A 23,470-nucleotide genomic window follows, 5' to 3' on the forward strand; every position below is an offset into this window, starting at 1 on the left:
GAGGCTCAAGCGTACTGAGCTAATTATTATCTGTCTGGCTCGTTGCAAAGAGGTGGCTCCTGCTGGGACTTCTTTCATAGAGTCATAGAATAGTTTGGGTTGGAAGGGACCTCCAAAGATCATCCAACCTCTATTCTTTCCTCCCTGAGTTAGAAAGGAGCTGATGTTAGACAACCCATCATGCAGGTTCTGCACCACAAGGCCACTGAGTATGAATCCATTGACTTGTTTTGATGTTCTCTCCCTGACAGATGCTTCTCCTGGGCAGACTCTCCACAATTCCCTTGCAAACACACTTAGATCAGGCACATCTGAAACATTCCCATCCTCCAGGGCTCACAACAGATTTCTTTATTTCTAAAGAAGCTGTTTGCAACTTGGCCTGGAAATCAGTGCAGTGCAACAGTGGTTGGCCAAGCAAATGGGGATGGAAGCCAAGCAGGGTCAACCAGATAGGAAAATGGCCCTGAAGGGCTTTTTTTTTTTTAATATAAATGTGGATGCCAGCAATGCCAGCTGGGGGCATTTTCATCTTCCATCTTCCATCACACATCAATGTGTATGGGCCACAGGACTATGCCTACATGCCTTGGCACCCAGAGACTGCAGGACAAGACCCCCCTTTCCACCTTCTGTGCATCCATTTCCCTGCCAGGGCAAATTCCTGCTCCATGTGTCTCACCAATTCCAGCTCTTAGTTGAGATTTATTTGGTCAGTCCCTGAGTGCTGAGCTACCAAAGGGCACCCAGCTACACTTCAGCATTTGTCCCTCTGTGGTTGTGAGGTCTAGAAATGTTACTCTGATCAAAATACATTATTTCTGTGCCATGATTTGAGGACAGTTTGAGGCAAATAAAACCATGAAATCCTCTCAATCCTGCACATAATTGTTCTTTCTATCTGCTGTCCCCTCATGTCAGCATGTCCTCCAGCCCAGGAACAAAAAGTCACAGAATTTATTAGGGGGCATTTCTACCTCCTGCACGCTCAGTAGCTGCTCAAGCCTTAGGATTTCCCACTGGGAGGCTTTCCAAAGGCTAGGAAGACAAAGTGACCATGGAGAATCTTCGTCCAACCACAGCCAGACTTTGTCTCTCCTGTAACATGCTTCTCATTGAGACCTCCAACTGTAACCATCTTCACCATCTACGAAGACAGGCTGGGAGAGTTGGGGTGTTCAGCCTGGAGAAGAGAAGGCTCCAGGGAGACCTTAGAGCACCTTCCAGTGCCTGAAGGGGCTCCAGGAAAGCTGGGGAGGGGCTTGGGACAAGGGCAGGGAGGGAGGGGATGAGGCGGAATGGATTAAAACTGGAAAAGGGGAGATTTAGGTGAGACATGAGGAGGAAATTCTTTGCTGTGAGGGTGGTGAGACCCTGGCCCAGGTTGCCCAGGGAAGCTGTGGCTGCCCCATCCCTGGCAGTGTTGAAGGGCAGGTTGGATGGGGCTTGGAGCAACCTGGGCTGGTGGGAGGTGTCCCTGCCCACACAGGGGGATTGGAACAGGATGATCTTTAAGGTCCTTGCCAAGCCAAAGCAGTCTGAGAGTCTGTGATCCTGGCTGGAGGAGGGGTCAGTGCCCCAGCCACAGCTCTGTGCCCTCACTAGGCATCCTTGGACCACTTCTCCTGCCTTGGCTGGAGTTCAGCTCAGTCCAACAGGTGCTGAGCCCAGCAGGGGCCTCCGTGGCAGCACTGGGTGGCAGGAGATTTGATTAAGGGGCAGGGGTTGTGGCAGGGGTGGCCGTGGCAGCAGGATGCAGGGAGCCTGGTGGTTGCACGTTTCCTTGCAGCCGTTCTTTCATCATGTCTGGCTGGATGAGTTAAGAGCTTTTCCACCCCGGCCACAAACCGCCGGCCTCCTGCCCAGCCCACCCACCCTCCACCAGCTGGAGGGTCCCCAGCTGGTCCCTCCTCCCCCAGGCAGCCTTGGTGAGCAGTGCCAAACCCCCGCCAGCTCCTGTCTTGCTTGAGCCTTGGCCCCGGGGCCTTCACGTTTGCAATTCTCCTGCAGAACAGACAAGGACTCTGCTCCCATCGACTTGCAGTGCTGGAGCATCCACCTTCAGAGCCTGGAAGGAATCAGGATGCTTAAATATTGTCCTGACACCTCTGAGGAGCCAGGGAACCACCTTCTGATACTTGATATCCTGTATCTAAGGGTAAGAGAGAGGTGCTATCTAGTGATCTCTAGGTTGTCCCCTGTGCATCACACGGAGCCGGTGCAGCTGCCCAGCATGGAGGGACAGGGCTGAGCAGCCCTTCTTGCTCATCACTGTCAATGTCTGCCCACAGAATGTGAGTCAAACTGAGCAGACAAGAAACTATGGGATCGCAGAATTTAAAAAAAATGGGGGTAAAAGAAATGGAAGCAAAGATGTAGGGTCAGTATTTCTTAAATAAAGCTCCTTACAGGACATGGGTGACGGTTTTAAACTGGAAGAAGGGAGATTCAGACTAGATATAAGGAATACATTTCCTACAATGGGTGGTGAAACCCTGGCCCAGGTTGTCCAGAGAGGTGGGAGATGCCCCATCCTTGGAAACATTACAGGTCAGGTTGGACAGGGCTACCTGATCTGGTTGAAGATGTCTCTGCTCACTGTAGGGGGACTAGAGGATCTTTCAAGGTCCCTTCAACCTAACCCATGCCATAAATCCATCCCATGCCTCTATGGTGTGGGTTTGACACACCCAGCAGTGTGAAGGGGGTTGTTGGGGGGGTTTACAAAGCTGACACATTGGTCAGAGCCACGATGGAAAGACACAGAGGAACCTCAATCTCTGTAGGCAGCAACTGGAGCTGCAGCATCTCTGCTTCACCAGCTCCTGTGGTGCTGAAGCACTGGGTAATGGCAGATATTCTGGCAGTGATGCCAGTTCTCAGAACTAAGAGATGGAAAAAATGCACCTCAGTGCCATTAAGTTACAAGAAATGGATTTGTGCTGCTGCTTGCCAACAGAATCAAGCAGAATAACAGTTATTCACATAATTTGCAGAATGGACCCAGATTGAATGGGAAGTCACAGTCAATACAGACAATTCATAAGCAAAAAAAAAAAACCAACACAAAAGGAAATTTCTTGAATGGCTTCTTAGATCTTGTTCATCAGACTCTAGGGATTATAACACTGATATTTGCACAGTATATTTCTGAAAAGCCCAGCAGAAATGAAGTTATCAGTGTGTTCCTTGCTCTTCCAAAGAGCTTGAGAGGCTCTGTGACAGCAAGTTTGGAAATGTCTCCTAAAGACAGGCAGCTTAGAGCAGAATATTTCTGGAAATGTTTTTTTTTATTGAGGGTTTGACTAAAGAGCAATGAAACATAAAATTCTTACCTCTTCTGTCAGCGTTACCTGCAGAAAAAGAAAACAGAAGTCTCTTAGCAACAAAGAAATATACATTTTAATAAGTCAGGAAGGATCAAAGACCAAGACAGGAACAAATTTAGTAACTCTTATCATCTTCATGTAAACCTTTCCTTTAAAACACCAGCTACAAAACTAGGATGTTAGAATGAATTTCAGCCTTCAAATTAGGAAAAAGAAACAAAAAAACAGCTTTTTCTCAGCAGAGCAGAGAGCTGGAGCTGAGCTGTAACACTGATAAACACCAGGTAATGGATGGCACAGTCTGTTTAAGCCTATAACCAGCAAGTCACTGGTGTAATTTATTAGCACTTAAAATTAAGAGACAAAACTTGTGCATCATTTTAAAAGAGTGGCTGAGCCAAGTGCTGAATTAAGAGCAGGCTGGGCTCAGTGCCGGGGAGGATGAGCATCCAAGGAGAGCCTCTACCTGCTGGTTTTCATGGAGTCCCAGACTGGTTTAGGTTGGAAGGGAATGTAAAGATCATCCAGTTCCAACCCCCCTGCATGGGCAGGGACACCTCCCACCAGCCCAGGCTGCTCCAAGCCCCATCCAACCTGCCCTTCAACACTGCCAGGGATGGGGCAGCCACAGCTTCCCTGGGCAACCTGGGCCAGGCTCTCACCTCCCTCACAGTGAAGAATTTCTTCCTCACATCTAACCTAAATCTCCTCTCTTTCAGTTTTAAACCATTACCCCTTGTCTTCTCACTGACCTCTCTGATGAAAATCCTCTCCCCAGCTTTCCTGGAGCCCCTTCAGGCACTGGAAGGTGCTCTAAGGTCTCCCTGGAGCCTTCTCTTCTCCAGGCTGAACACCCCAACTCTCCCAGCCTGGCTCCAGAGCAGAGCTGCTCCAGCCCTCTGAGCATCTTTGTGGCCTCCCCTGGCCTTGCTCTATGTCCTTCCTGTGTTGAGAGCTCCAGAACTGGACAGAATACTCTAGAGGAAGCCACATGTAACCCAACGAGAGCATTGCCCAGCTCTCCTGCTGCAACTCTGCTGGCAGCAGCACCACATGCCCCTGTTTTATGTGTCAGGATCTGCAGCATGGGGTTGAGGACAGCCTTGGTAGGATTTGGAGAAGCAGGAACTGCCTGTACAACATGTAATTAATGAGGTGCCTTCTGCTCCTGTCCCTCTCTTGAGCACCACTTAATTCTTCCATGACTACTATCCAAATTTCCCATTAAGATTAACAGTCAAGGCAGGCCTAAAATTAATTTTGTTCCTTGACAAATTATTTGACATAAAGAAAGAATCAGGTCTGGCCATTTGCTCTTGGGACTAACAGCAAGTGGAAGCTACATCCAGCCTTGATGGTGCAGTGGTCAACGTGTCATAACCTGCACCAAGGGAGTTCACCAAAAGCAGCAACCCAAGTGACAAAAAAAACTAGTAAAGACACAAAAATGACAAATTCAGCCCCCCACTAGCAGACACTGGATTGCAAAGTCCAGATCTTGGCAGTACCTCAGGCTTTTTCCTCCATCACTCCCACCTGAAGGTTACGTTTATTCTAAACTTGCACCATGCACACATCTGAGGTTACTCTGGACTCCTTCACCCAGCAACAAAACTTCAGGATTTGTGCTTGAAATGGAAGCTGGATGAGCTCAGGGATGGCAGGATGCTAAGAAAGCTGGGCTGGAAACTTCCTTCAGTCATATACCTTCCTATGTTGGTAGCCAAGACAACTTCACTGCAGCTTAACAGGCTGCAGTTTCCAAAGATGCCCAGAGGAAGAGGGCACACACATCTCACTGACCTGCAGAGGGGTTCAGATACCCAACACCCCAGATCCCTTGTGAAATTTATTCTCATTTTGCTCTTGATCCACACTGACCTGCCAAACTACATTCTTAGAGGCCACTTTTATGATGTGCCAAGAGGGGAAGGACAGCAGGATGGCACTAGAGACAACTCTTTCTCATCTAGACCTTCCAAAGATTAACGTGGTGCAAGTAATGGGGAAAACATGACAATGTAGGCATAGAATCACAGGATGATTTGGGTTGGAAGGGACTTAAAAGCTCATCTAGTTCAACCCCCCTGCCATGGGCAAGGACACCTCAACTAGATCAGGTTGCTGAAAGCCCTGTCCAACCTGAACTTCAGCACTCCCAGGGATGGGGCATCTCCCCACTGGATGTGCCAGCAAATGTGAGACTGAGATATCCAGTGCCTGGAATACTCTGCTCTATTAAGCCTCACCACATTGCTCCTGGTCCTCATCATGGTGGAGAGAAAGCACCTTCAGGGTTTATCAAGTCACAAGTGGCTTGTGCCTCCAAGCAGCAGGTGGAGCATACAGATCACCCTACCAGCTGGGCCAGCACCATCCTACTGCATCATCCTTCACCCCCAGCTTGGCTAATTATGGATAATGAGCCAACTCACCAGCTTTCCCCACGAGCTGAACCTCACCCCTGGTTGGCCACCTCTAGTCTATACCTTACCTCCTTTGGAACAGGGTCTGCCTTGTTGTGTGTGTGCTTGTACAGTGCAAAACAGCATGGCCTGACCCCATGGTGGCCACAAAAATACAAACAAATGCAGCAGGACTCTGGATAAGCCAAGCTCTGCAGTTGAGCAGCAACCCAGGGTGATTTATTGCTGTTGCCTACACAGACCCGTTGTGGATCAACTCTTCAGCCAGCACCTGGGAACTGTGCAGCACTACCTCCATGTCACACTGGCAACCACAAGAAGTGATGAAATTTATCTGTGACAAAAGTGAAAGGAGAACCTGGGGTTTCTGGTGTCCCAGAATCTTGGTAGGAAGCACATATCTTCGGTAGGACAAATCTCTTCTGATCTGGCCAGTTCAGGGAGTTGTATCACCATGGAAGGAAATGGGGGTGTTCAGCCTGGAGACAAGGAGGCTGAGGGGAGACCTGCTGGCTCTGCAGCTGCTGAGAGGAGGTTGGAGCCAGGGGGGTCGGGCTCTTCTCCCAAGGAACAAGTGACAGGACAAGAGGAAATGGGCTCAAGTTGCACCAAGGGAGGTTTAGGTTGGATATTGGGAACAATTTCTTCCCCAAAAGGGCTGTCAGGCCCTTGCCCAGGCTGCCCAGGGCAGGGGGGCAGTCTCCATCCGTGGAGGGGTTTCAAAGGCCTGTAGATGTGGTGCTGAGGGACATGGAGCAGGGGTGGCCTTGGCAGGGCTGGGGGAAGGGTTGGACTCAGGGATCTTTAGGGTCTTTTCCAACCAAAAGGATTCTATGATTCTAAGTCATCAGCACTGGGGGATGAAGACCACTTCACTTTGCACTCAGACTTCACTCTCACTCATGTGGAAACTTAGGCACCATCACCATGACACAACTCCCAGGTGGACACAGCAAAGGTGGCTGATGCTTGTGGTTCCTCCGTGAAGCCAAGAAAGGCCACGTGAGGGTTATACCAACACAGCCAGCAGCTTGTGAAGTTCACACCTTCCCTTAGAGCAACATAAAACCTGGGTAGGGAAGGTTCCAGCTGCCAAAGTGATAAAAAAAAGGTGCTGATTCTAGCTTAGCACTTGCTCTGAAGGTGTTTGGTTTCTGTAGAGGGTTAAGGGTTTGACTTGATGATCTCAAAGGCCTTCTCCAACCGAAATGGAAAAACCTGTCCCGGAGTGTCTTCTCCTCCTCTTTTGTTCAGCAACACAAAAGAAGAGCAAGGAAACAAACCCAGAGGCTGCGAGGCCTGGTGGGAAAGAGGAACAGGAGATGCCTACCATTGTGGGAAGCAGAAGAGGTCTCTTGTGTTGTCACCATGGCACTAAAGTTCCTCTCTGTCGTCTCCGCGTCGGTGCTGGGGAGGGAGGTGCGCGGAGCCGGCGGCGTCACGCTGGGCATCAGGGAGGTGGCTGGAGGCAGGGGCAAGGTTGTCCCCAGGGTGGAGGTGTTGAGGCTGATGGTGGTGGTGTTGGGGGAGAGCCTGGTGGCTGTGGTTGCAGGTGGCTTTGACGCCACGGTAGAAACAGTCACTGGAGTGCTCATGTTGAGGCTGTTGGCGCTCGTCGTAGTCCCATCCTTGGGATCTGCTGTGGGAGCTTTGGTGGGGCTCCTGGGGGAGGTGGGCACTGTTGTGGGTGGCTCTGCCAGAGGAGAAAGCACAAAGGAGAACCTTCATGAGATGCCTTGCTGCAACACTGGAGGGTTTAGATGCTGGAGATTAGCATGTCTGCAACTCCAAGGGTAAAAGAGCCAAAAAACCCCCAAGTCCAGGAGAAGGAATGTTTGGCAGAGCATGGTGCTGCTCACACTGTAAAAGCAGGTCACCTGAATACATATTATGATATGGAGAAGGCTGAAGGATTAGGGCCCCTGTAAGAGAGGATCAGTTTTTATATTGATTTATGAGCACCTGCAGCCCACCACCCTCTTTCCAATATATTACAGTGGAGGGCAGAAGGAGTGAGGAGTGAGTCACCCAGCACGTGAGCACTGACTCCTTTGATCCTACAGGTGGTTTAGGGACAAAAGAGAGAAGCTGAGGAGCACAGTTTACCTGTTGTAACGTTGTTAGCACCTACACTTATCAGGCCACTTCCGAGCAAAAGGAGAAAGAACCACAAATCCATGTTGACCTGGGGAAGAGAGCAGAGAACAATTATTTAAACCCTCACGCAAAGTCATCCCCAAAGAATTCCAGCTTGGGGTGGTGTTGTGCATCTTGAGTGTGTAGAGCATGAAGGGAGAAGTGCATGTGTGGCTGGAGTCCCTGCAGGAATGTGGATGGGAAGGATTTATTGATATGTTCATACATTCCCAACTGGAGGGCACATGGAGAGATTCCAGTCTGAGGGAACAGCAAAAGTGACCTGAGACAAAGCAGGGAATGGATATACTGTGGTAGAGCATGAGAGGAATGAGCCATGAAGCTGAGCACCAAAGAGAAGTACCTGGTCTTCAAGGAAATGAATGATGTGCTTATATAATGGTCTGCAAATGAGTGTACTTGGAGAAAAGTGAGATGGAACAAGTGAAGACCACAACAAGGAGCCTGGATCCAAAACGCCCCAGAATGAGAGGCAGGGAAGCAGGAGAGGTCAGGTCCTCCTGCAGGCAGTGCCAGCAGATCCCAGCCTGTTACTGGGCAGCTTTGACTCAGTTCAAACCCCATCAGACTCCTTGCACGTGCAGATGGAACAAACACCCATAAATAATGATCCAAGATCATCTGGCAGTGCAAGGTGTACATTTCTTGCACTGGATGTTTCTTCCCAGGAAACGTCCTGCAAATTTACAGGACGATGACACGACCAGTTGTTCTCCCCAGGCTTTCCCCCCCAGCCCTTCTCAATACAAGAGTTTTATGGTGATTTAGTTCCTCTGTAGATCTCAAAAAGCTCCTGAGAAATGGGTATAGTTATCTCCTCCCAAACAGATACAGGTCCAGAGGCTGAGGGAAATGACAGCGAGATGTTAGACATCATTCTCCTGGCCAGAAGAGAGCCCAAAGCTGCCAAGACCCAGAACTTGGGGCCTCCCAAGGTCAGGTCAGAATCTTGCATCTGCTCCAAGCCCAGAGAGGGCTCAGGGATGGCTCTGCTACATGCCAACGATTGGCAGCTGCCACACGACTCTCTCCTGTCCTTCAGGCTTTTGTCACACATCCAGTTGCATCTTCAGCATCTCCTGGGAGAAGGCTGCAAGCTCTTGCTGCCAAGCCAACTTGTCAAGCTGCCAAGAAAGGTTTTTATTCCTGATACACAGTCTGTAAGCCTCCTCCTCTTAAATACATCTCATGTTGTTTGTTCTTGTTGTATTTATTTAAATCTGCTTCAATCTAGACCCATCCCAAACTCTGGGCAAAAGGACAACGCTGAAGTCATCAACGTGCTGGAAACGGTATCAGAAATACAAGATCCTCCCCACCCAGGAGTATCCGCCCACCAGCACCACCCACTTACATGTTTTTCCTCCCCCCCAAAAGAAAACCTGGCAAAAATCAAACTTACTCAGTGACCAAAAGGTCAGACAAACTCTGAACCAGAAGGAAATCAAGCTCCATAAGATAAGAGCTTTCCTTCGGCTCCCTCCATGGCCAGTCCTGAGACAGGGCTTTCTCCAAGAGGTCCCACTGGTGTGAGCAGCCAACTTGCCAAAGGGTTTCACTGATGGTTAAAATATCTGTCTGGATGAATTTGAACTGATTCAGTCCTCCTGCTGCTTGGAGCTGGGGCTGGTCCTGCAGTGTCTCTCGTGAGGTTTTGCTCCAGGGTGGGATGTCCAGAAAACCTGCAACCAGCAGGGTTTTGATGACATTCTCCACTCTTGGTGCTTAACACACCCCACACAACTCATTTAGAGTCAGAAATGCTTGGTCTAAACTGCTCTGGCTTTGGAGAGAAAATCCAATGTTTGTAAAGGGTTTATAAGGAAAAGATTGTTAACAATGAGGGTGGTGAGACACTGGCCCTGGTTCCCCAGAGAGGTGGGAGATGCCCCATCTCTGGAAACGTTCCAGGTCAGGTTGGACAGGCTCTGAGAAACCTGGTCTAGTTGAACATAGATGTCCCTGCTCACTGCAGGGGAGTTGGACTAGGTGAGCTCTATAGGTCTTTTCCAACCCAAACCATCTTGTGATTCTCTGATGCTGTTTTTAGGGTTGATGGTGCATCTGGAATTGGGGAAAAGCAAAGCACCAAGCCCACCAGGATGCTGGCTTTTGCTCCAAAGCCATTCATCAAACAATCCCAATCTGGTGCTGAAATGGTCCTAAGAACAAGGAGGGTAGGAAAGGGGACTTGTATCCTGCCTGTCCTTAGTAGCAAGGGGAAGCAGACAAAGCTGTCCTGCCAGCAAGAATGAAAGCAGCTCGATGTAGGTGATAGATCCTTTGAGCATCCCACTGTGGAAACCCACAGAAATAGGGTGCTCCTCACAATCAGAACTTCTGCAAAGGCAAAAGGACCTTCAGTCCATGCTGAATCACTGAATGAAAGTAATGGTGGCACTGAGATACTCCTGAAACCTCATGGGGGCTGATGAAGGTGCCCAGGTCTCACCATCACAACCAGTGCCTTTCCTGGGAACCCAACGCTACTGCCACAAGGGAACAGTGATGAGGGAAAGGGAAAGACCTGCCTCTAGGTTACTAGGCTAGATTTTCTAGGTTACTAGAAAAAAAAGTGACTCTTTGCTGTGATTTGATGAATATTTGTAGAGAAACACCATTCTTGTGTGTGGATGTGGCTCCTTTCCTCTTCTCCCACCCCATTCTCAAACTGAGAGTTCCTGTTCATTGAGGATCCTGTTCATTTGGAATTCCTGTTCATTTGGGATTCTCATTTATTTGGGATGCTGTTCATTTGGGATCCCCACAGCTATCCCAGGACTAGCACCACAGCAGCAGTTTACCCAAGAGTGAATCAACTAGTCACTAAGCGGGATGCTCCCACCACACGGGCATCCTACTGGCTCCTCACACTGAGATCTTGCTTCTCACCTTCTGGTCCATAATTAACCCATCACTGGAAAACATACAGATCTTAAACTCTTCCAAGCCTCTCTTAATGGCTTCAAGGACCTTTTGAGCTGGCAGCTCCAGATATTGCATCACACCTCAGACATCAGGAGAATGACAACTTCTCATGGTCACTCAGCAAAGGAGTGGCAGAGCTGGGACAGGACTCCAGGGCATCTGGTTCCTCTCCTGTCTGTGGTCCCTGGAGTCCTCTCAGGAAGGTCTTGGGGGAGACCTTAGAGCACCTTCCAGTGCCTGAAGGGGCTCCAGGAAAGCTGGGGAGGAACTTATGACAAGGGCAGGGAGTGATAGCACAAGGGGGGACAGTTTCCAACTGAAAGAGAAGAGATTTAGATGATATATTAGGAAGAAATTCTTCACTGTGAGGGTGGTGAGACCCTGGCCCAGGTTGCCCAGAGAAGCTGTGGCTGCCCCATCCCTGGCAGTGTTGAAGGGCAGGTTGGATGGGGCTTGGAGCAACTTGGGCTGGTGGGAGGTGTCCCTGCCCATGCAGGGGGAGTTGGAACTAGATGATCTTGAAGACCTATTCTGCCCCATCCTCAACATATTCTCCCTTGGTATCAAAAGCAGGACATAGTGGGTGGGTGGAAAGAAGTAAAGCTGTGAATCTGCTCTTCCTCCTGCCCTTCTTACGGGGAAGTGACCCACACACAACAAAAGAGCCGGGTTTTATTTCCCTGACTGTTACTGCTGTATGGATAAAAGCTACAGGCAATTCCTAGACTGGCCATGGGTACCAGCTGCAAAACCCTTTTAGGAGGGTGGGATGATCACAGAATCATTTAGACTGGAAAAGACCCTTAAGATGATTGATTCATTCATGCAGGTACACCCTTGGCTGAGCCAGCAGTGAAGCTGATGCCCTGGGATTGCATCCATGGGCAGGAAGCTTTAAAACCCCCTTGATATTATGTTTATTAAGTTCACTGATCCTTAAGCAGATCACATCAGGGGGAAACGGCTGGCAAGGGCAAAGAATACTGAATTTCCCTGTTAGCATGAGGAAAGCTGGATGCATACGGATCCTGAATTTTCATGGCTTTATTACTGTGCATGTTCAAAGCTGCAGGATCCGAGGCAGCCCCGCGAGCATCACGGCTGGCTGTACAGATCATTACACGGAGAATCCCGGCAGCTTCTCCTGTGACCAGCCCTGTTGCCAGCTCTGCTTTATCACCTTAAAACCAGATCTGGAGCAGAGGGTGAAGGCAGGAGGGAGGGCTGTGCCAGCCCAGCTCCCAGCTCCCAGCCCCTGTTGTTAAACACTCTCTATTCCCAAGAGCAGGATAAATAAATGCCAGCAGTTCATTGGTACCTGCTTCTTAACATAAAAGGCCTTCAGAGTCCTACCCAAAGCTGGAGAAACCCGAGTCTCCCTTCCCCCTCAGCTCCCTCCCTGCTGGTTTCGGAAATGGAGAGGAAATACTTGTAATGTTATCAACATAAACACAGCTCTTGGCTGGCTCTGACATCCTGCGAGCGATGCAGAAAAACACCCTGACGTCAGGGCGCCGGCTCTGCCCAGGAGGAAGGAGCTGGTTTGGGATGCTCAGCAATGCCTCTGCCTGCCAGACCTGGCTTCCCTAAGTCAGGCTTAGACACTTGAGGGACTGCTACAGGCCTTACCAGTACTTCTCTAAGTATGGATATGTATTTGGGGTTAGAAACTTGAATAATTGCTACTGGCATTTCCAGCCATTTTATGTCTATAGGTTTAGAGATCGATAGATAGATGGAGAGATAGATAGATAGATAGATAGATAGACAGACAGATGGATAAATGCATATAGATATATAGAAATAGAAATATAGATACAAATATATGTATCTATATAGATATATAAATATGTATTTGGGGTTAAAAACTTATATAATTGCTACTGGCATTTCCAAAAATTTTTTATCTATCTATATATACACCCACATATATAGATATATACACATACAGGTATACAGATATATATTATATAGATCTATATGTGGAGTCAGAAACCTGAAGAATTGCTACTGGCATTTTCAGCAACACTCTATACTTACATCTACATCTATACCATCTATATCTACACCCACAGGTGGATATGCATTGCACCCTCCTGTGTGCTGCTTGGGAGCTTCCTATAGGAAAGGCTAGTTTTCAGGCTGCAGGACCAATGTTTTAAAATAAATTGATCTTGTCAAGATGATTGATGCTGGGGGAAGGGGAAGAAAAAGGAAATAATCTCTTTATAAAGTAGTAAGTAGCTTAAAATTGGTCCTTGTGCGTGCTGCTGCTGCAGGGGGGTCTGGATGCAGGACCACCTCCCTGTGCTCCCAGAAAGCAAGGAATTTGTATTTAGTGCTGCAGAAGCTGCCCAGATGCTACCTGGATACAGCCATCCACAATCTAAGGCAGGATTTACTCCCACCTCTGTCATATTCCTGATTCCTGGAAAATGAGGCAATCTTTTTTCTGTGTGCAAGATGACACAACCCAAATTCTACCCGGCTTTCCAGGACCTCAGAAACCACCTCTGCTACCAGTAGGATGCTAACATGTAGTGGCTCAACCCAGACCACCTGAATGCCTTGTGCTGGCCCAAACTGCAGTGAAAAATGAAACAAATTGTTCCATTTTCTTTTTTTTTTTTTTGGCAGGGAAGAAGGCAGAACTAGGAGCAAGGTTAGAGTTTGCACCTGTTGGCTCTTTGAAGTCACTCACAGTAGGATGAGAACAAGCATGAGAATAAAGAAAGGGGTAAAAACGTGTTTTTTTTTTCTTTTTTGGTGGCAGCAAGCCATCAGCATGGCTCAGCCACTCTGGAAAACAAACCTGCTTTTCCTTTTTCCCCCTCTCTGCTCCTCTTAAATCCCCTTTGTGGTTTTCCAGCCTCTTGCTGGAGGATTCCTGCCTGTGGATTCACCTGACAGCAGAACGATTTCACTGGGTTCCCCCTCCTCATAACCCCACATTTCCCATTTTTTATGAGATGCAAAGGGTGTAAAAAAACACCCACCAGGATAAGCCACACTGCTGGGGACTCTAAACCAAAACCCAAAGTCTGGTTCCCTATGAGAAATCACCCAGAGGCCAAGGATCTTGCAGGGCATTCCTTGAGCCACGCATTGACTTCTCTTCGTTACCACCACATTGGTCATCGCAGGGAGAGGAGTCGCTGAGTTTAGGGAAGGAAAAGGGTTTTGTTGCTCCAAGACACAGTGACTAATTCCTTGCATGTGTCTCTGAAGCTGAAATGAGGCCTTTGATGTGTCACTGAACATTATTCCCCCACCCCACCCTCTGCTTTTCGAGTCTTCAACAGAAAAGATTAATCACAGCAGCCATTCAGCCCTTCTGAAAATCCACTTCATTTTCCTTTTTTTTTCCCCTTTAAATAAACAGCAGTTTCCACACGAGTGACAGCTGCTGGAACAAATGGTGCACGAGGAGGAGGACGAGCCTGCTGTAAGGGCTTGGATTTTACTTTCTCCATCTGCTCAACAAACAAACAAATCACCACTTTCCTGAACCTCGGCGTTTACTCATGGCATGGTTTGAGTTGGAATGGGACCTTCAGTGATCATCTCTGCCATGGGCAGGGACACCTCCCTCTAGACCAGGCTGCTCCAAGCCCCATCCAACCTGCCCTTCAACACTGCCAGGGATGGGGCAGCCACAAATTCCCTGGGCAACCTGGGCCAGGGTCTCACCACCCTAACAGGAAAAAAGTTCCTTCTCAATACCTCATCTAAATCTCCCCTCTTTCAGTTTAAAACCCTCCCCCCTTGTCCCATCACTCCCTCCCCTTGTCCCAAGTCCCTCCCCAGACCCTTCAGGCACTGGAAGGTGCTCTAAGGTCTCCCTGGAGCCTTCTCTTCTCCAGGCTGAACACCCCAACTCTCCCAGCCTGTCTCCAGAGCAGAGCTGCCCCAGCCCTCTGACTACTTTCCTGGCTCTCAGTCCAACAGAGGAATGCAGAGGCCTCTTCCAAAGAGCAAGATATGCATGGAAGGAACCCGACCATACTCCCCTTGGCTTTCCAGAGTGGTACATCAGATGTCTGGCACATCTCAAAGCAAAGCACTCATTGATGTCCCATCCTTGCCCATCCAGCTGCACAGACAGGCACTCCCAGCCACACTGCCAACATAGCCAGCAGAGTAACCATCTGGATGCTGCCCAAGTGCCTTGGAGGGGAAAAGTTACAAACGTCCAATTATTTTCCTAATAATAATTTTCCTATTAGCTGTCATAATTAGGATGGGTTTAATTCACCCTCAGCCACTATTTTCTGCCGGCGCCGTTGGTGTCTGATTGTAGGAGCACGAGCTGCTTGCTCTTGCACCTCTCACCTTGTGCAGAAGAAACCAGGAAGGGTTGGGGAACAAGCTATGGAGGGAGACAGAAGGGGATGAAGAGCTTCTTGGACCTGTAGCCATGGAGAACAACCAGCTGGAGAGTTTTCTAAAGGATGCAGTATCAAGGGGCATCAAGGCAGGACAGGAAAAATCCAAAAGAAGGTGAAGTTCTATGAAAAAGGAGAGCAGTAAGGTAAGCCCAAGGGAGTTGCCAGCTCAGGGGGCAGGAAAATGAAGGACCAACACTGAGCCTTGGCCAGGAGGAAGGTGCTGAACAAGGAGGGTTTCACTGCAGACCAGGATGGTGAGGGTCGGTGGGGTGGCAGGAGCTGCACTGCCAAGCGGAGAGGGAGGTGACACCTTCTTCTGGGGTCATCAAAATGGATCTGCCAAAGCAACATCCCCAGGGCTTGTAAAAGCCCCTGGCCAGTAAGAGACCAGAACCCACAGTCTCCCAGTGTGCTTTGCCCCATGGGATGGGCAGTGCAGCTGCAACATGTTGCTGGGAGCCCAAAAAGCTCCAGTGAAGCTGTTTGATCTCATTATTCAAAAAGAATGAATTAATACATAATTTAAAAAGTCAAGTTATACAGGAACATATTTCTTTAGAGATCTCATTTCAGGGTGTCCCCTTCTTTGTCCCAGGCATCATTTGTAATGTGTACAAAGAAACATGGGTGCAGCTCACATACCAGCTAGGAAAAGGACTGGCTGCTTTTGGTTGAGGAGTGAGGCTGTTACTGAGCAGAACAACATCCCTGCCTACCACGCTGCCCTTCGGAGAGTGAACGGTACGTGGGGAGGAGAAAGGAGCTTTAAAACAACAACAAAAAAAATCCCAAACCAAACCCCACAAAAAATGTAGCCCAGCTTTTGGGCTCAGCCCCTTCTGAAGTCCCAGCTCCAAGCCCAGATTGAGCTAGGGAGCTGGGGTGTTTGATCAGAGCATCCCTACTTAAAACAAAGGTGTCGGAGGGGATCATTCGCATGACAGCCTTAAAATCTCATTACAGAGGCTAAGCTCCAATTAAAACGCATGCGTTTGGTCATGCAGTTTAATTGCTGGTTGTGCTTACCCTGAAATCCACCCGGGACACCTGTAGGGATGCAGGGAGCAGCCAGCCTGTCCCACGGAGCAGCCCCTGGGCTAAGAAAGTGCCGTGGATCCGTAAAATCACCGATTTACCTGCGGTAATTCTGCACCGCTGCTCAGTTCAGCCCTGTTGCCACAGTAACACTTCTGGTGTAGTCGAGATCACTGATTATGAAACTCAGGGAAAAAAAAAAAAAATCACAGGCTGCTAATTAGGATCTACTCCAGTTCTCCAAAAGCTCCATATTAATGACATTACAACTGCAAGAGCAGGGAAAATAAAGGCGCCAGAAAAGCATCGCATGGGTCAGCGTCGGTGGCCGCCAACAGCCCCTGCTTGGGTCTTTTTATATATGGGTCTTAAAATTCAGCTTGCAGATTCCCTGTAAGTTCAGCTTGTTTTCCTTCTCTTTAAACAAATGTGCAAGACTTGGTGGAACAGTCTTTACTCTTTACATATATTTGCATGTATTAGAATGGGAAAAAAGGGTCGAGGCTGAGGTACAAACGGCAACAGCCGGAGGGGGACCAGGGATGCCTCCCCTGCATCTCACATGAAATGTGTTTCTGTCACAGTTTGTTAGAGAAAGAAACAAAAAAAAAGACAATTTTACCAGTGGCTGCAAGGGTCTATAAAGGAGGTTTGCAAATGTTTTCCTCTCTGACTCTGTATTCAAGTGCCAAAAGCATTTTGAGGCATGTCTTGTGCTGAAGGCTTCAAGCTGAAAAGTCTGACTGGGAGCATTTTTGCTGCCAGACACGAGCATTTTTCAACACAACCTACAAATAAGATACCAGAGAGTATTTCTAGGGGAAGAGAAAATGACCTGACCTGTATTTCTGGAGCCACAAACCCAAAGTGATGCTGCTTTAAGAAGTCAGCTCATCAAAACTCCTTAATTTTTCCATTCTCATTGGATGAAGAATCTATGGACAGTGGGATTGAGTGTATCCTCAGCCAGTTTGCTGGTGATACCAAGGTATGTGGAGTCATTGACACCCTGGAGGGAAGGGAGGACATCCAGAGGGACCTTGGCAGGGTGGAGAGCTGGGCCAGTGCCAACCTCGTGAAGTTCAACAAGGCCAAGTGCAGGGTCCTGCACCTGGGTCAGCACAACCCCAGGCACAAATACAGGATGGGGAAAATGGCTGGAGAGCAGTCCTGAGGAGAAGGACTTGGGGGTGGGAGGAGATGAGAAGCTCAACATGAGCCACCAGTGTCTGCTGGAGCCCATAGAGCCAATTGTGTCCTGGGCTGCATCAAAAGAAGTGGAGGTGATTCTGCCCCTCTACTCTGCTGTGGTGAGACCCCACCTGGAATAATGTGTACAGTTCTGGTGCCCCCAGCACAGGAGAGACATGGAGCTGTTGGAGAGGGTCCAGAGAAGGCCACAAATATGATCCAAGGGCTGGAGCAACTCTGCTCTGGAGCCAGGCTGGGAGAGTTGGGGTGTTCAGCCTGGAGAAGAGAAGGCTCCAGGGAGACCTTAGAGCACCTTCCAGTGCCTGAAGGGGCTCCAGGAAAGCTGGGGAGGGGCTTGGGACAAGGGCAGGGAGGGATGGGATGAGGGGGAATGGTTTTAAGTTGGAAGGGGGGTGATTGACATGAGATCCTAGGAAGAAATTTTTTCTTGTAAGGGTGGTGAGGCAGTGGCCCAGGTTGCCCAGAGAAGCTGTGGCTGCCCCATGTCTGGGGCACTTTTTTCCCCTTCTGAGGCAGGAAAATAAGTGGAATTCAGTTTTTTTCTTGAGCAGCATCCCTTAAAAGTCTTGAAGGTGCCATCCCTCTGCTCACAACTGCATGAACTGGACTCTTCTCCCATTCACCAGTAATGCTGGGGATACCTTAGGCATAGTGTTAATTACCTATAAATGAGATTTATTAGCTGGAAACAATACGAAGGGCTGATCTCATATGTTAAGACATTCACTGACCACAACATAAGATCAACTGGCCAAGCAGGAGGGCATCCCAGGCCGGGACAGACAGAGATTGCCACATTACATACAAAAAATGAATAAAACCAGTGGGCTGCAGCTGTCATGGATGTGTTTTTAGTTGGAGGCATCATTTCTAACCTTTTAATAGGCTTATTTATAGGAATTAGCCCTTTAATGTTGTGTGCTCATGTATGTAGTACAATATAAGCTGGTTTGATGTGACCAGAGAGAGAACATCTGCTTTTGTGAGCAATTAGGGAAATTATTGCCAATTACTGCAGGTAAGAGCAGCTGGAGCGAGAAGCTAAGAGGGATGCGAAGCTTTTCAAGATGCTGCCGCGAGCGGGAAGTTCACCAGGAATATGAATATCCTGGCAGAAAGGAGCCTGAGCCCTGAGAGCAGCTGAAATACACTCAGAAGGAAAGAATTAAGAGGACCAGCAGAGCTTTGGGGTGATCCCTGTTCTCATTCATGCTGTTGGCATTTCAAGCAGATCAGTCTCCCAAATATTTCTTCTCATTTGCCCACTCTCCCAAGAAAAGATCAAACTCTGCCTCTGGTGGCTTTATTTCCACTTTCCATATTTTTTTTCCACTTGTTTTTTTCCATCCATCTTTTCTTCCATCTATCTTCCACCTTCCCAGCCCAAGATGGGTGACAAAGTGATGCTCTAGGCACAGATTTTAGAGCCACATCAACAAGCCAGACATCATGAGACCCAAACTGCAGTGCTGGGTCCAGTTCTGGAGCCCCCAACATAAGAAGGAAAAGGAGCTCCTGGGAGAAAGTCCAGAGGAGGCCATGAGAAGATGATCCCAGGGCTGGAGCAGCTCTGCTATGGAGACAGGCTGGGAGAGTTGGGGTGTTCAGCCTGGAGAAGAGAAGGCTCCAGGGAGACCTTAGAGCACCTTCCAGTGCCTGAAGGGGCTCCAGGAAAGCTGGGGAGGGACTTGGGACAAGGGCAGGGAGGAATGGGATGAGGGGAAATGGATTAAAACCGGAACAGGGGAGATTTAAGTGAGACATGAGAGAGAAATTCTTTAGTGTAAGGTTGGTGAGATCCTGGCCCAGGTTGCCCAGAGAAGCTGTGGTTGCCCCATCCCTGGCAGTGTTGAAGGGCAGGTTGGATGGGGCTTGGAGCAACCTGGTCTAGTGGGAAGTGTCCCTGCCCATGCAGGGGGATTGGAACCAGATGATCTTTAAGGTCCCTTCCTACCTAAACCATTCTATGATTCTAAGATTTTATGATCTTCTATAATTGCTACTGCTATAAGCCTATTATACAAACATATGTATAGTTATATATATTAATATATATAGCTATAAACCTATTATATACCTAGTCCAATAAAGCTATTACATATATTATATATATTGCTATAAACCTATTATAAACCTAATATCATTGCTATAAACCTATTTCCTGCTGGCACTAGATGATGCAACTGAAAGGATCCTTGTCTTGCACCACAGGGTGGGTGCAAGCCCCTGCAGATACCAACACCAATCACAATGCTCAGTAGTACTGAAATAAAAAATCATTCAAATCCACTTTCTTATCCTTAAAGTGATGGAACAACAGCCTCGGACAACTCAGTTTTAGCCTTCCCATGTTATTCACAATTCATTCTCTATTTTAATCTCCCCAACAAAAGGCTGAACTCAACTGGATTGTTGTCAGCGAAGGCTTTTATCATCTGCCTTTGAAACGGTCAAGGCATGGGAGAGAACAATGGGCCTCACAGGAGAACAAATACAGTCTAAACAAAAATACCCTGTTGCTAAGGTTGAAATCAGCCTTATTTTTTTGTGGGGCACGGCCGGAGCTGTGAATCCTGGTGCCACCCTAGATAAAAAATGGGAAAATCAGGAGTTGGAGAGGGGAAAATGACCTGACACTCAGTCCGGTTGCCTTTTTCCCTCATTTAAAATAGGAATATCACATAGAGGACTTTAACCAAAGCCAGTGTCTGCAGCAGGTGATGCTCTACCTAAGCCCATGCGTTGCTTCAGCCCCAGTGGGCCTGGGCTTCATGCCTCCAGCAAGGGCAGGAGGTGAACCATGACTGAAGACCTCTGTGGTGAAACCTTGAGCTTATGGCTGTGCTGCTGGGTAAGGTGTTCAGAAGCTCAGTAGACTGATGGGAATGATCCCTGCTGCAAGGCTAGGCAGCACCATTTTCAGCATGGCAAGAGGAAAGCTGAAGAAGATGGAGGAGCAAGCAAAGAGGTCCATGGAGATGTTGACCACCTTGTCCACACAGCTACGGCACAGACGTTGGGAATGTCCAGCTGGAACCTCTTTTCAAGGAAAGCCCCAGCCCAACAATTTCTCTTGTGAAATCAACCACAGAAGCAACCTCAAAGCACTGTGTGGTTTCTGGTTCCTACCTCCTTACCCGAGGGATCAACACCTGCTTTTGGGGTTTGGTAGAGAAAACCCCTTCCCCAGTGGTGGAATGGAAAGGAACTGCATTTGGCTGTGGTGTCCTCCCCACTAAACACAGCTGCTGGCTTTGCAGCAAGGGTTCCCAGCAGCAAAGTGGCCTCAGGGTCAAGAGTGATCACTGGGCCAGAAGAGCCATGGCTGACAGCCTTGGCAAGGTGCTGCAGGGTAGAAGGTTGGGTCAGGGGACACCAGAGCCATGGTGGTCCAGAGAGGCCACCATCCTCCACGACCAGCCCATCTTCCTCCCCTCTAGATGGAGCACCAGGAGAAGCCCAAGTTCCTTCCTCAAAGTGAAGGTGGATGCATCCCATCATCTCCAAACATCTCCTGACCTGCAGCTTGGTGCTAGAAAAGAGGCCAAGTTTGCCATGGCAATTTTGTGAAAACCAACAGAAGGCCAGATTAATTATTCCCTCCTGCAACACAGAATTAAACCAGCCTGGCTGCCCATCACAGCCAATCATACTCTGGGTACAGAGCCCTCCAAAATAACCTTTCCTTCCTTCAGAGGGTCAATTCTCAGCCCCAAAACTTCTCAAAAGCCTGGAGGAGCTCCTGTGATCAGACACAACAGGGCTGGTGGTGGCCAGAAGGAACAGCTTCTCTGGAATGTTCAGATATTTCACTTGCACTGGGACCATTAATATTTTTGCACGCACATCAGCAGGGGTTAAGTGTCATATCTTGCCCACTTTGTGTGGAAAGAAAACAAACCACGAAGAAGGAATTCCAAGTTCCCTTGATGACAGCAGCTTGGACACAGATGAAAGAGAAAACAGAGTCAAGGTAAGACTGGAATTCAGTTTTTATGGCCCATTTAAATTTTTTGGCCAATAAACAAAGTCCCCCTGAGCAGGCATTAAGTATCACCTCGTGTCACTTAGATTTCAGTGATACTCAAATAAACATTAAGAGGCTACAAGGAAGCTCAAATCCCCCATATTAGGCAAACAGGCCAAGCAGCCACCAAAATGATCTTAAATTAAATTAATTTCCAACCTATCCAGAACGACAGAGCACTCCACTCAGGTTAAATAGTTCAGTTTCAATAGCAAGACAGTGGATAGGAACTGACACATCCTCATCTTTGGAAGTCTTTGCTCTGAAAAAAGGCTTTGAAAAGCAGCTTTCCTACAAAAACATCCATTTCCATCACGCCCTGGCTAGGAGCATAATGCACAGAAGGCTCCTCAGTATTTGCTGTTAAATAAGAGACCCCCTAACCAGGCATTAAGTGGTACAGGAGCTCCCACAACAACAGAGGGTGCTTTCTGTAGCAGCTCGTTGCTGCACAAAGACAAGACAAGTCTGTTGCTGAAGACCAAGACTGTGTTTGGCAGCGTGGTGGCCCAGCCTAACACACTCATCTCATTCTCACAGGATCATGGCATGGTTTGGGTTGAAAGGGACCTTTAAAGCTCATCTGGTCCAACCCCCCTGCAGTGAGCAGGGACATGTTCAACTAGACCAGGTTGCTCAGAGCCCCGTCCAACCTCGCCTTGAATGTTTCCAGGGATGGGGCATCTCCCACCTCTCTGGGCAACCCAGGCAAGTGTCTCACCACCCTTATTATAAAACATTTCTTCCATATGTCCAGCCTCATCCTACCCGCTTGTAGTTTAAAAACATTGTCCCTTGTCCTGCCATGCACAGGTCCTGGCAAAATGTCTGTCCCCATCTTTCTTATAGAACCTCCTTAAGTACTGGAAGACCCCTATAAGGTCTACCCAGGGCCTTCTCTTCTCCAGGCTGAACACCCCCAACTCTATCAGCCTGTCTCCAGCCTTTGGATAACTTCTGTGGTCTTCTCTGGACTTGCTCCAACAGCTCCATGTCCTTTACCCCCCTGCAGTGAGCAGGGACATGTTCAACTAGACCAGGTTGCTCAGAGCCCCGTCCAACCTCGCCTTGAATGTTTCCAGGGATGGGGCATCTCCCACCTCTCTGGGCAACCCAGGCAAGTGTCTCACCACCCTTATTATAAAACATTTCTTCCATATGTCCAGCCTCATCCTACCCGCTTGTAGTTTAAAAACATTGTCCCTTGTCCTGCCATGCACAGGTCCTGGCAAAATGTCTGTCCCCATCTTTCTTATAGAACCTCCTTAAGTACTGGAAGACCCCTATAAGGTCTACCCAGGGCCTTCTCTTCTCCAGGCTGAACACCCCCAACTCTATCAGCCTGTCTCCAGCCTTTGGATAACTTCTGTGGTCTTCTCTGGACTTGCTCCAACAGCTCCATGTCCTTTCTGTGCTGAGGAACCCCAGAACTGGACCCAGCACTGCAGGGGGGTCTCACCAAGAGCAGAGCAGAAGGGGACATTCTCCTCCATCAACCTGCTGGTCACACTGCTGGGGATGCAGCCCAGGAGATGGTTGGGTTTTGGGCTGTGAGCACATATCGCCAGCTCATGTCCACCTTTTCATCAACCAACACTCCCAAGTCCTTCTCCTCAGGGCTGCTCTCAATCCCTTCACGCCCCAGCCTGTACTGATACTGGGGGTCACTCTGACACACGTCCAGGACCTTGCACATGTCCTTGTTGAACTTTTATGAGGTTCACCTGAGTCCACTTCTCCAGCCTGTTGAGGTTCCTCAGGATGGCATCCCTTCCCTTTAGCAAACCACCTGCACCACTCAGCTTGGTGTCATCAGTTCTCACTCCATGTAACCCAGCCTGCTGAAGACCAGGGGCCAACCTGGCTCAAATCCCCCTCATTCCACTTAGTCCAAACTAAATCCAGTCCCATCAGGTCCAGTCCTTCACTGACACGTCTCTCTCTGAGCTGTGCCCTCCCCAAAATCTG

The 23,470-nt window shown here is 48.7% G+C and overlaps 1 protein-coding gene across 1 annotated transcript in view; it reads right to left on the reverse strand.

Annotated features, from left to right (window-relative positions):
- PTPRA (protein tyrosine phosphatase, receptor type, A) overlaps nucleotides 1–23,470 on the reverse strand; it is a 71,282-nt gene that overhangs the window by 23,765 nt on the left and 24,047 nt on the right. Inside the window, exons 2-4 of the mRNA XM_009994706.1 lie at nucleotides 7,862–7,940; nucleotides 7,086–7,448; nucleotides 3,336–3,353 (exon numbers count right to left, since the gene is read on the reverse strand). Coding sequence (XP_009993008.1) covers nucleotides 3,336–3,353; nucleotides 7,086–7,448; nucleotides 7,862–7,940 — 460 coding nt within the window. The remainder of the gene's footprint in view (nucleotides 1–3,335; nucleotides 3,354–7,085; nucleotides 7,449–7,861; nucleotides 7,941–23,470) is intronic.

Source organism: Chaetura pelagica, unplaced genomic scaffold (assembly GCF_000747805.2).
Source record: "Chaetura pelagica isolate M959 unplaced genomic scaffold, ChaPel_1.0 scaffold133, whole genome shotgun sequence".
In the NCBI taxonomy this organism is placed as follows: Eukaryota; Metazoa; Chordata; class Aves; order Apodiformes; family Apodidae; genus Chaetura; species Chaetura pelagica.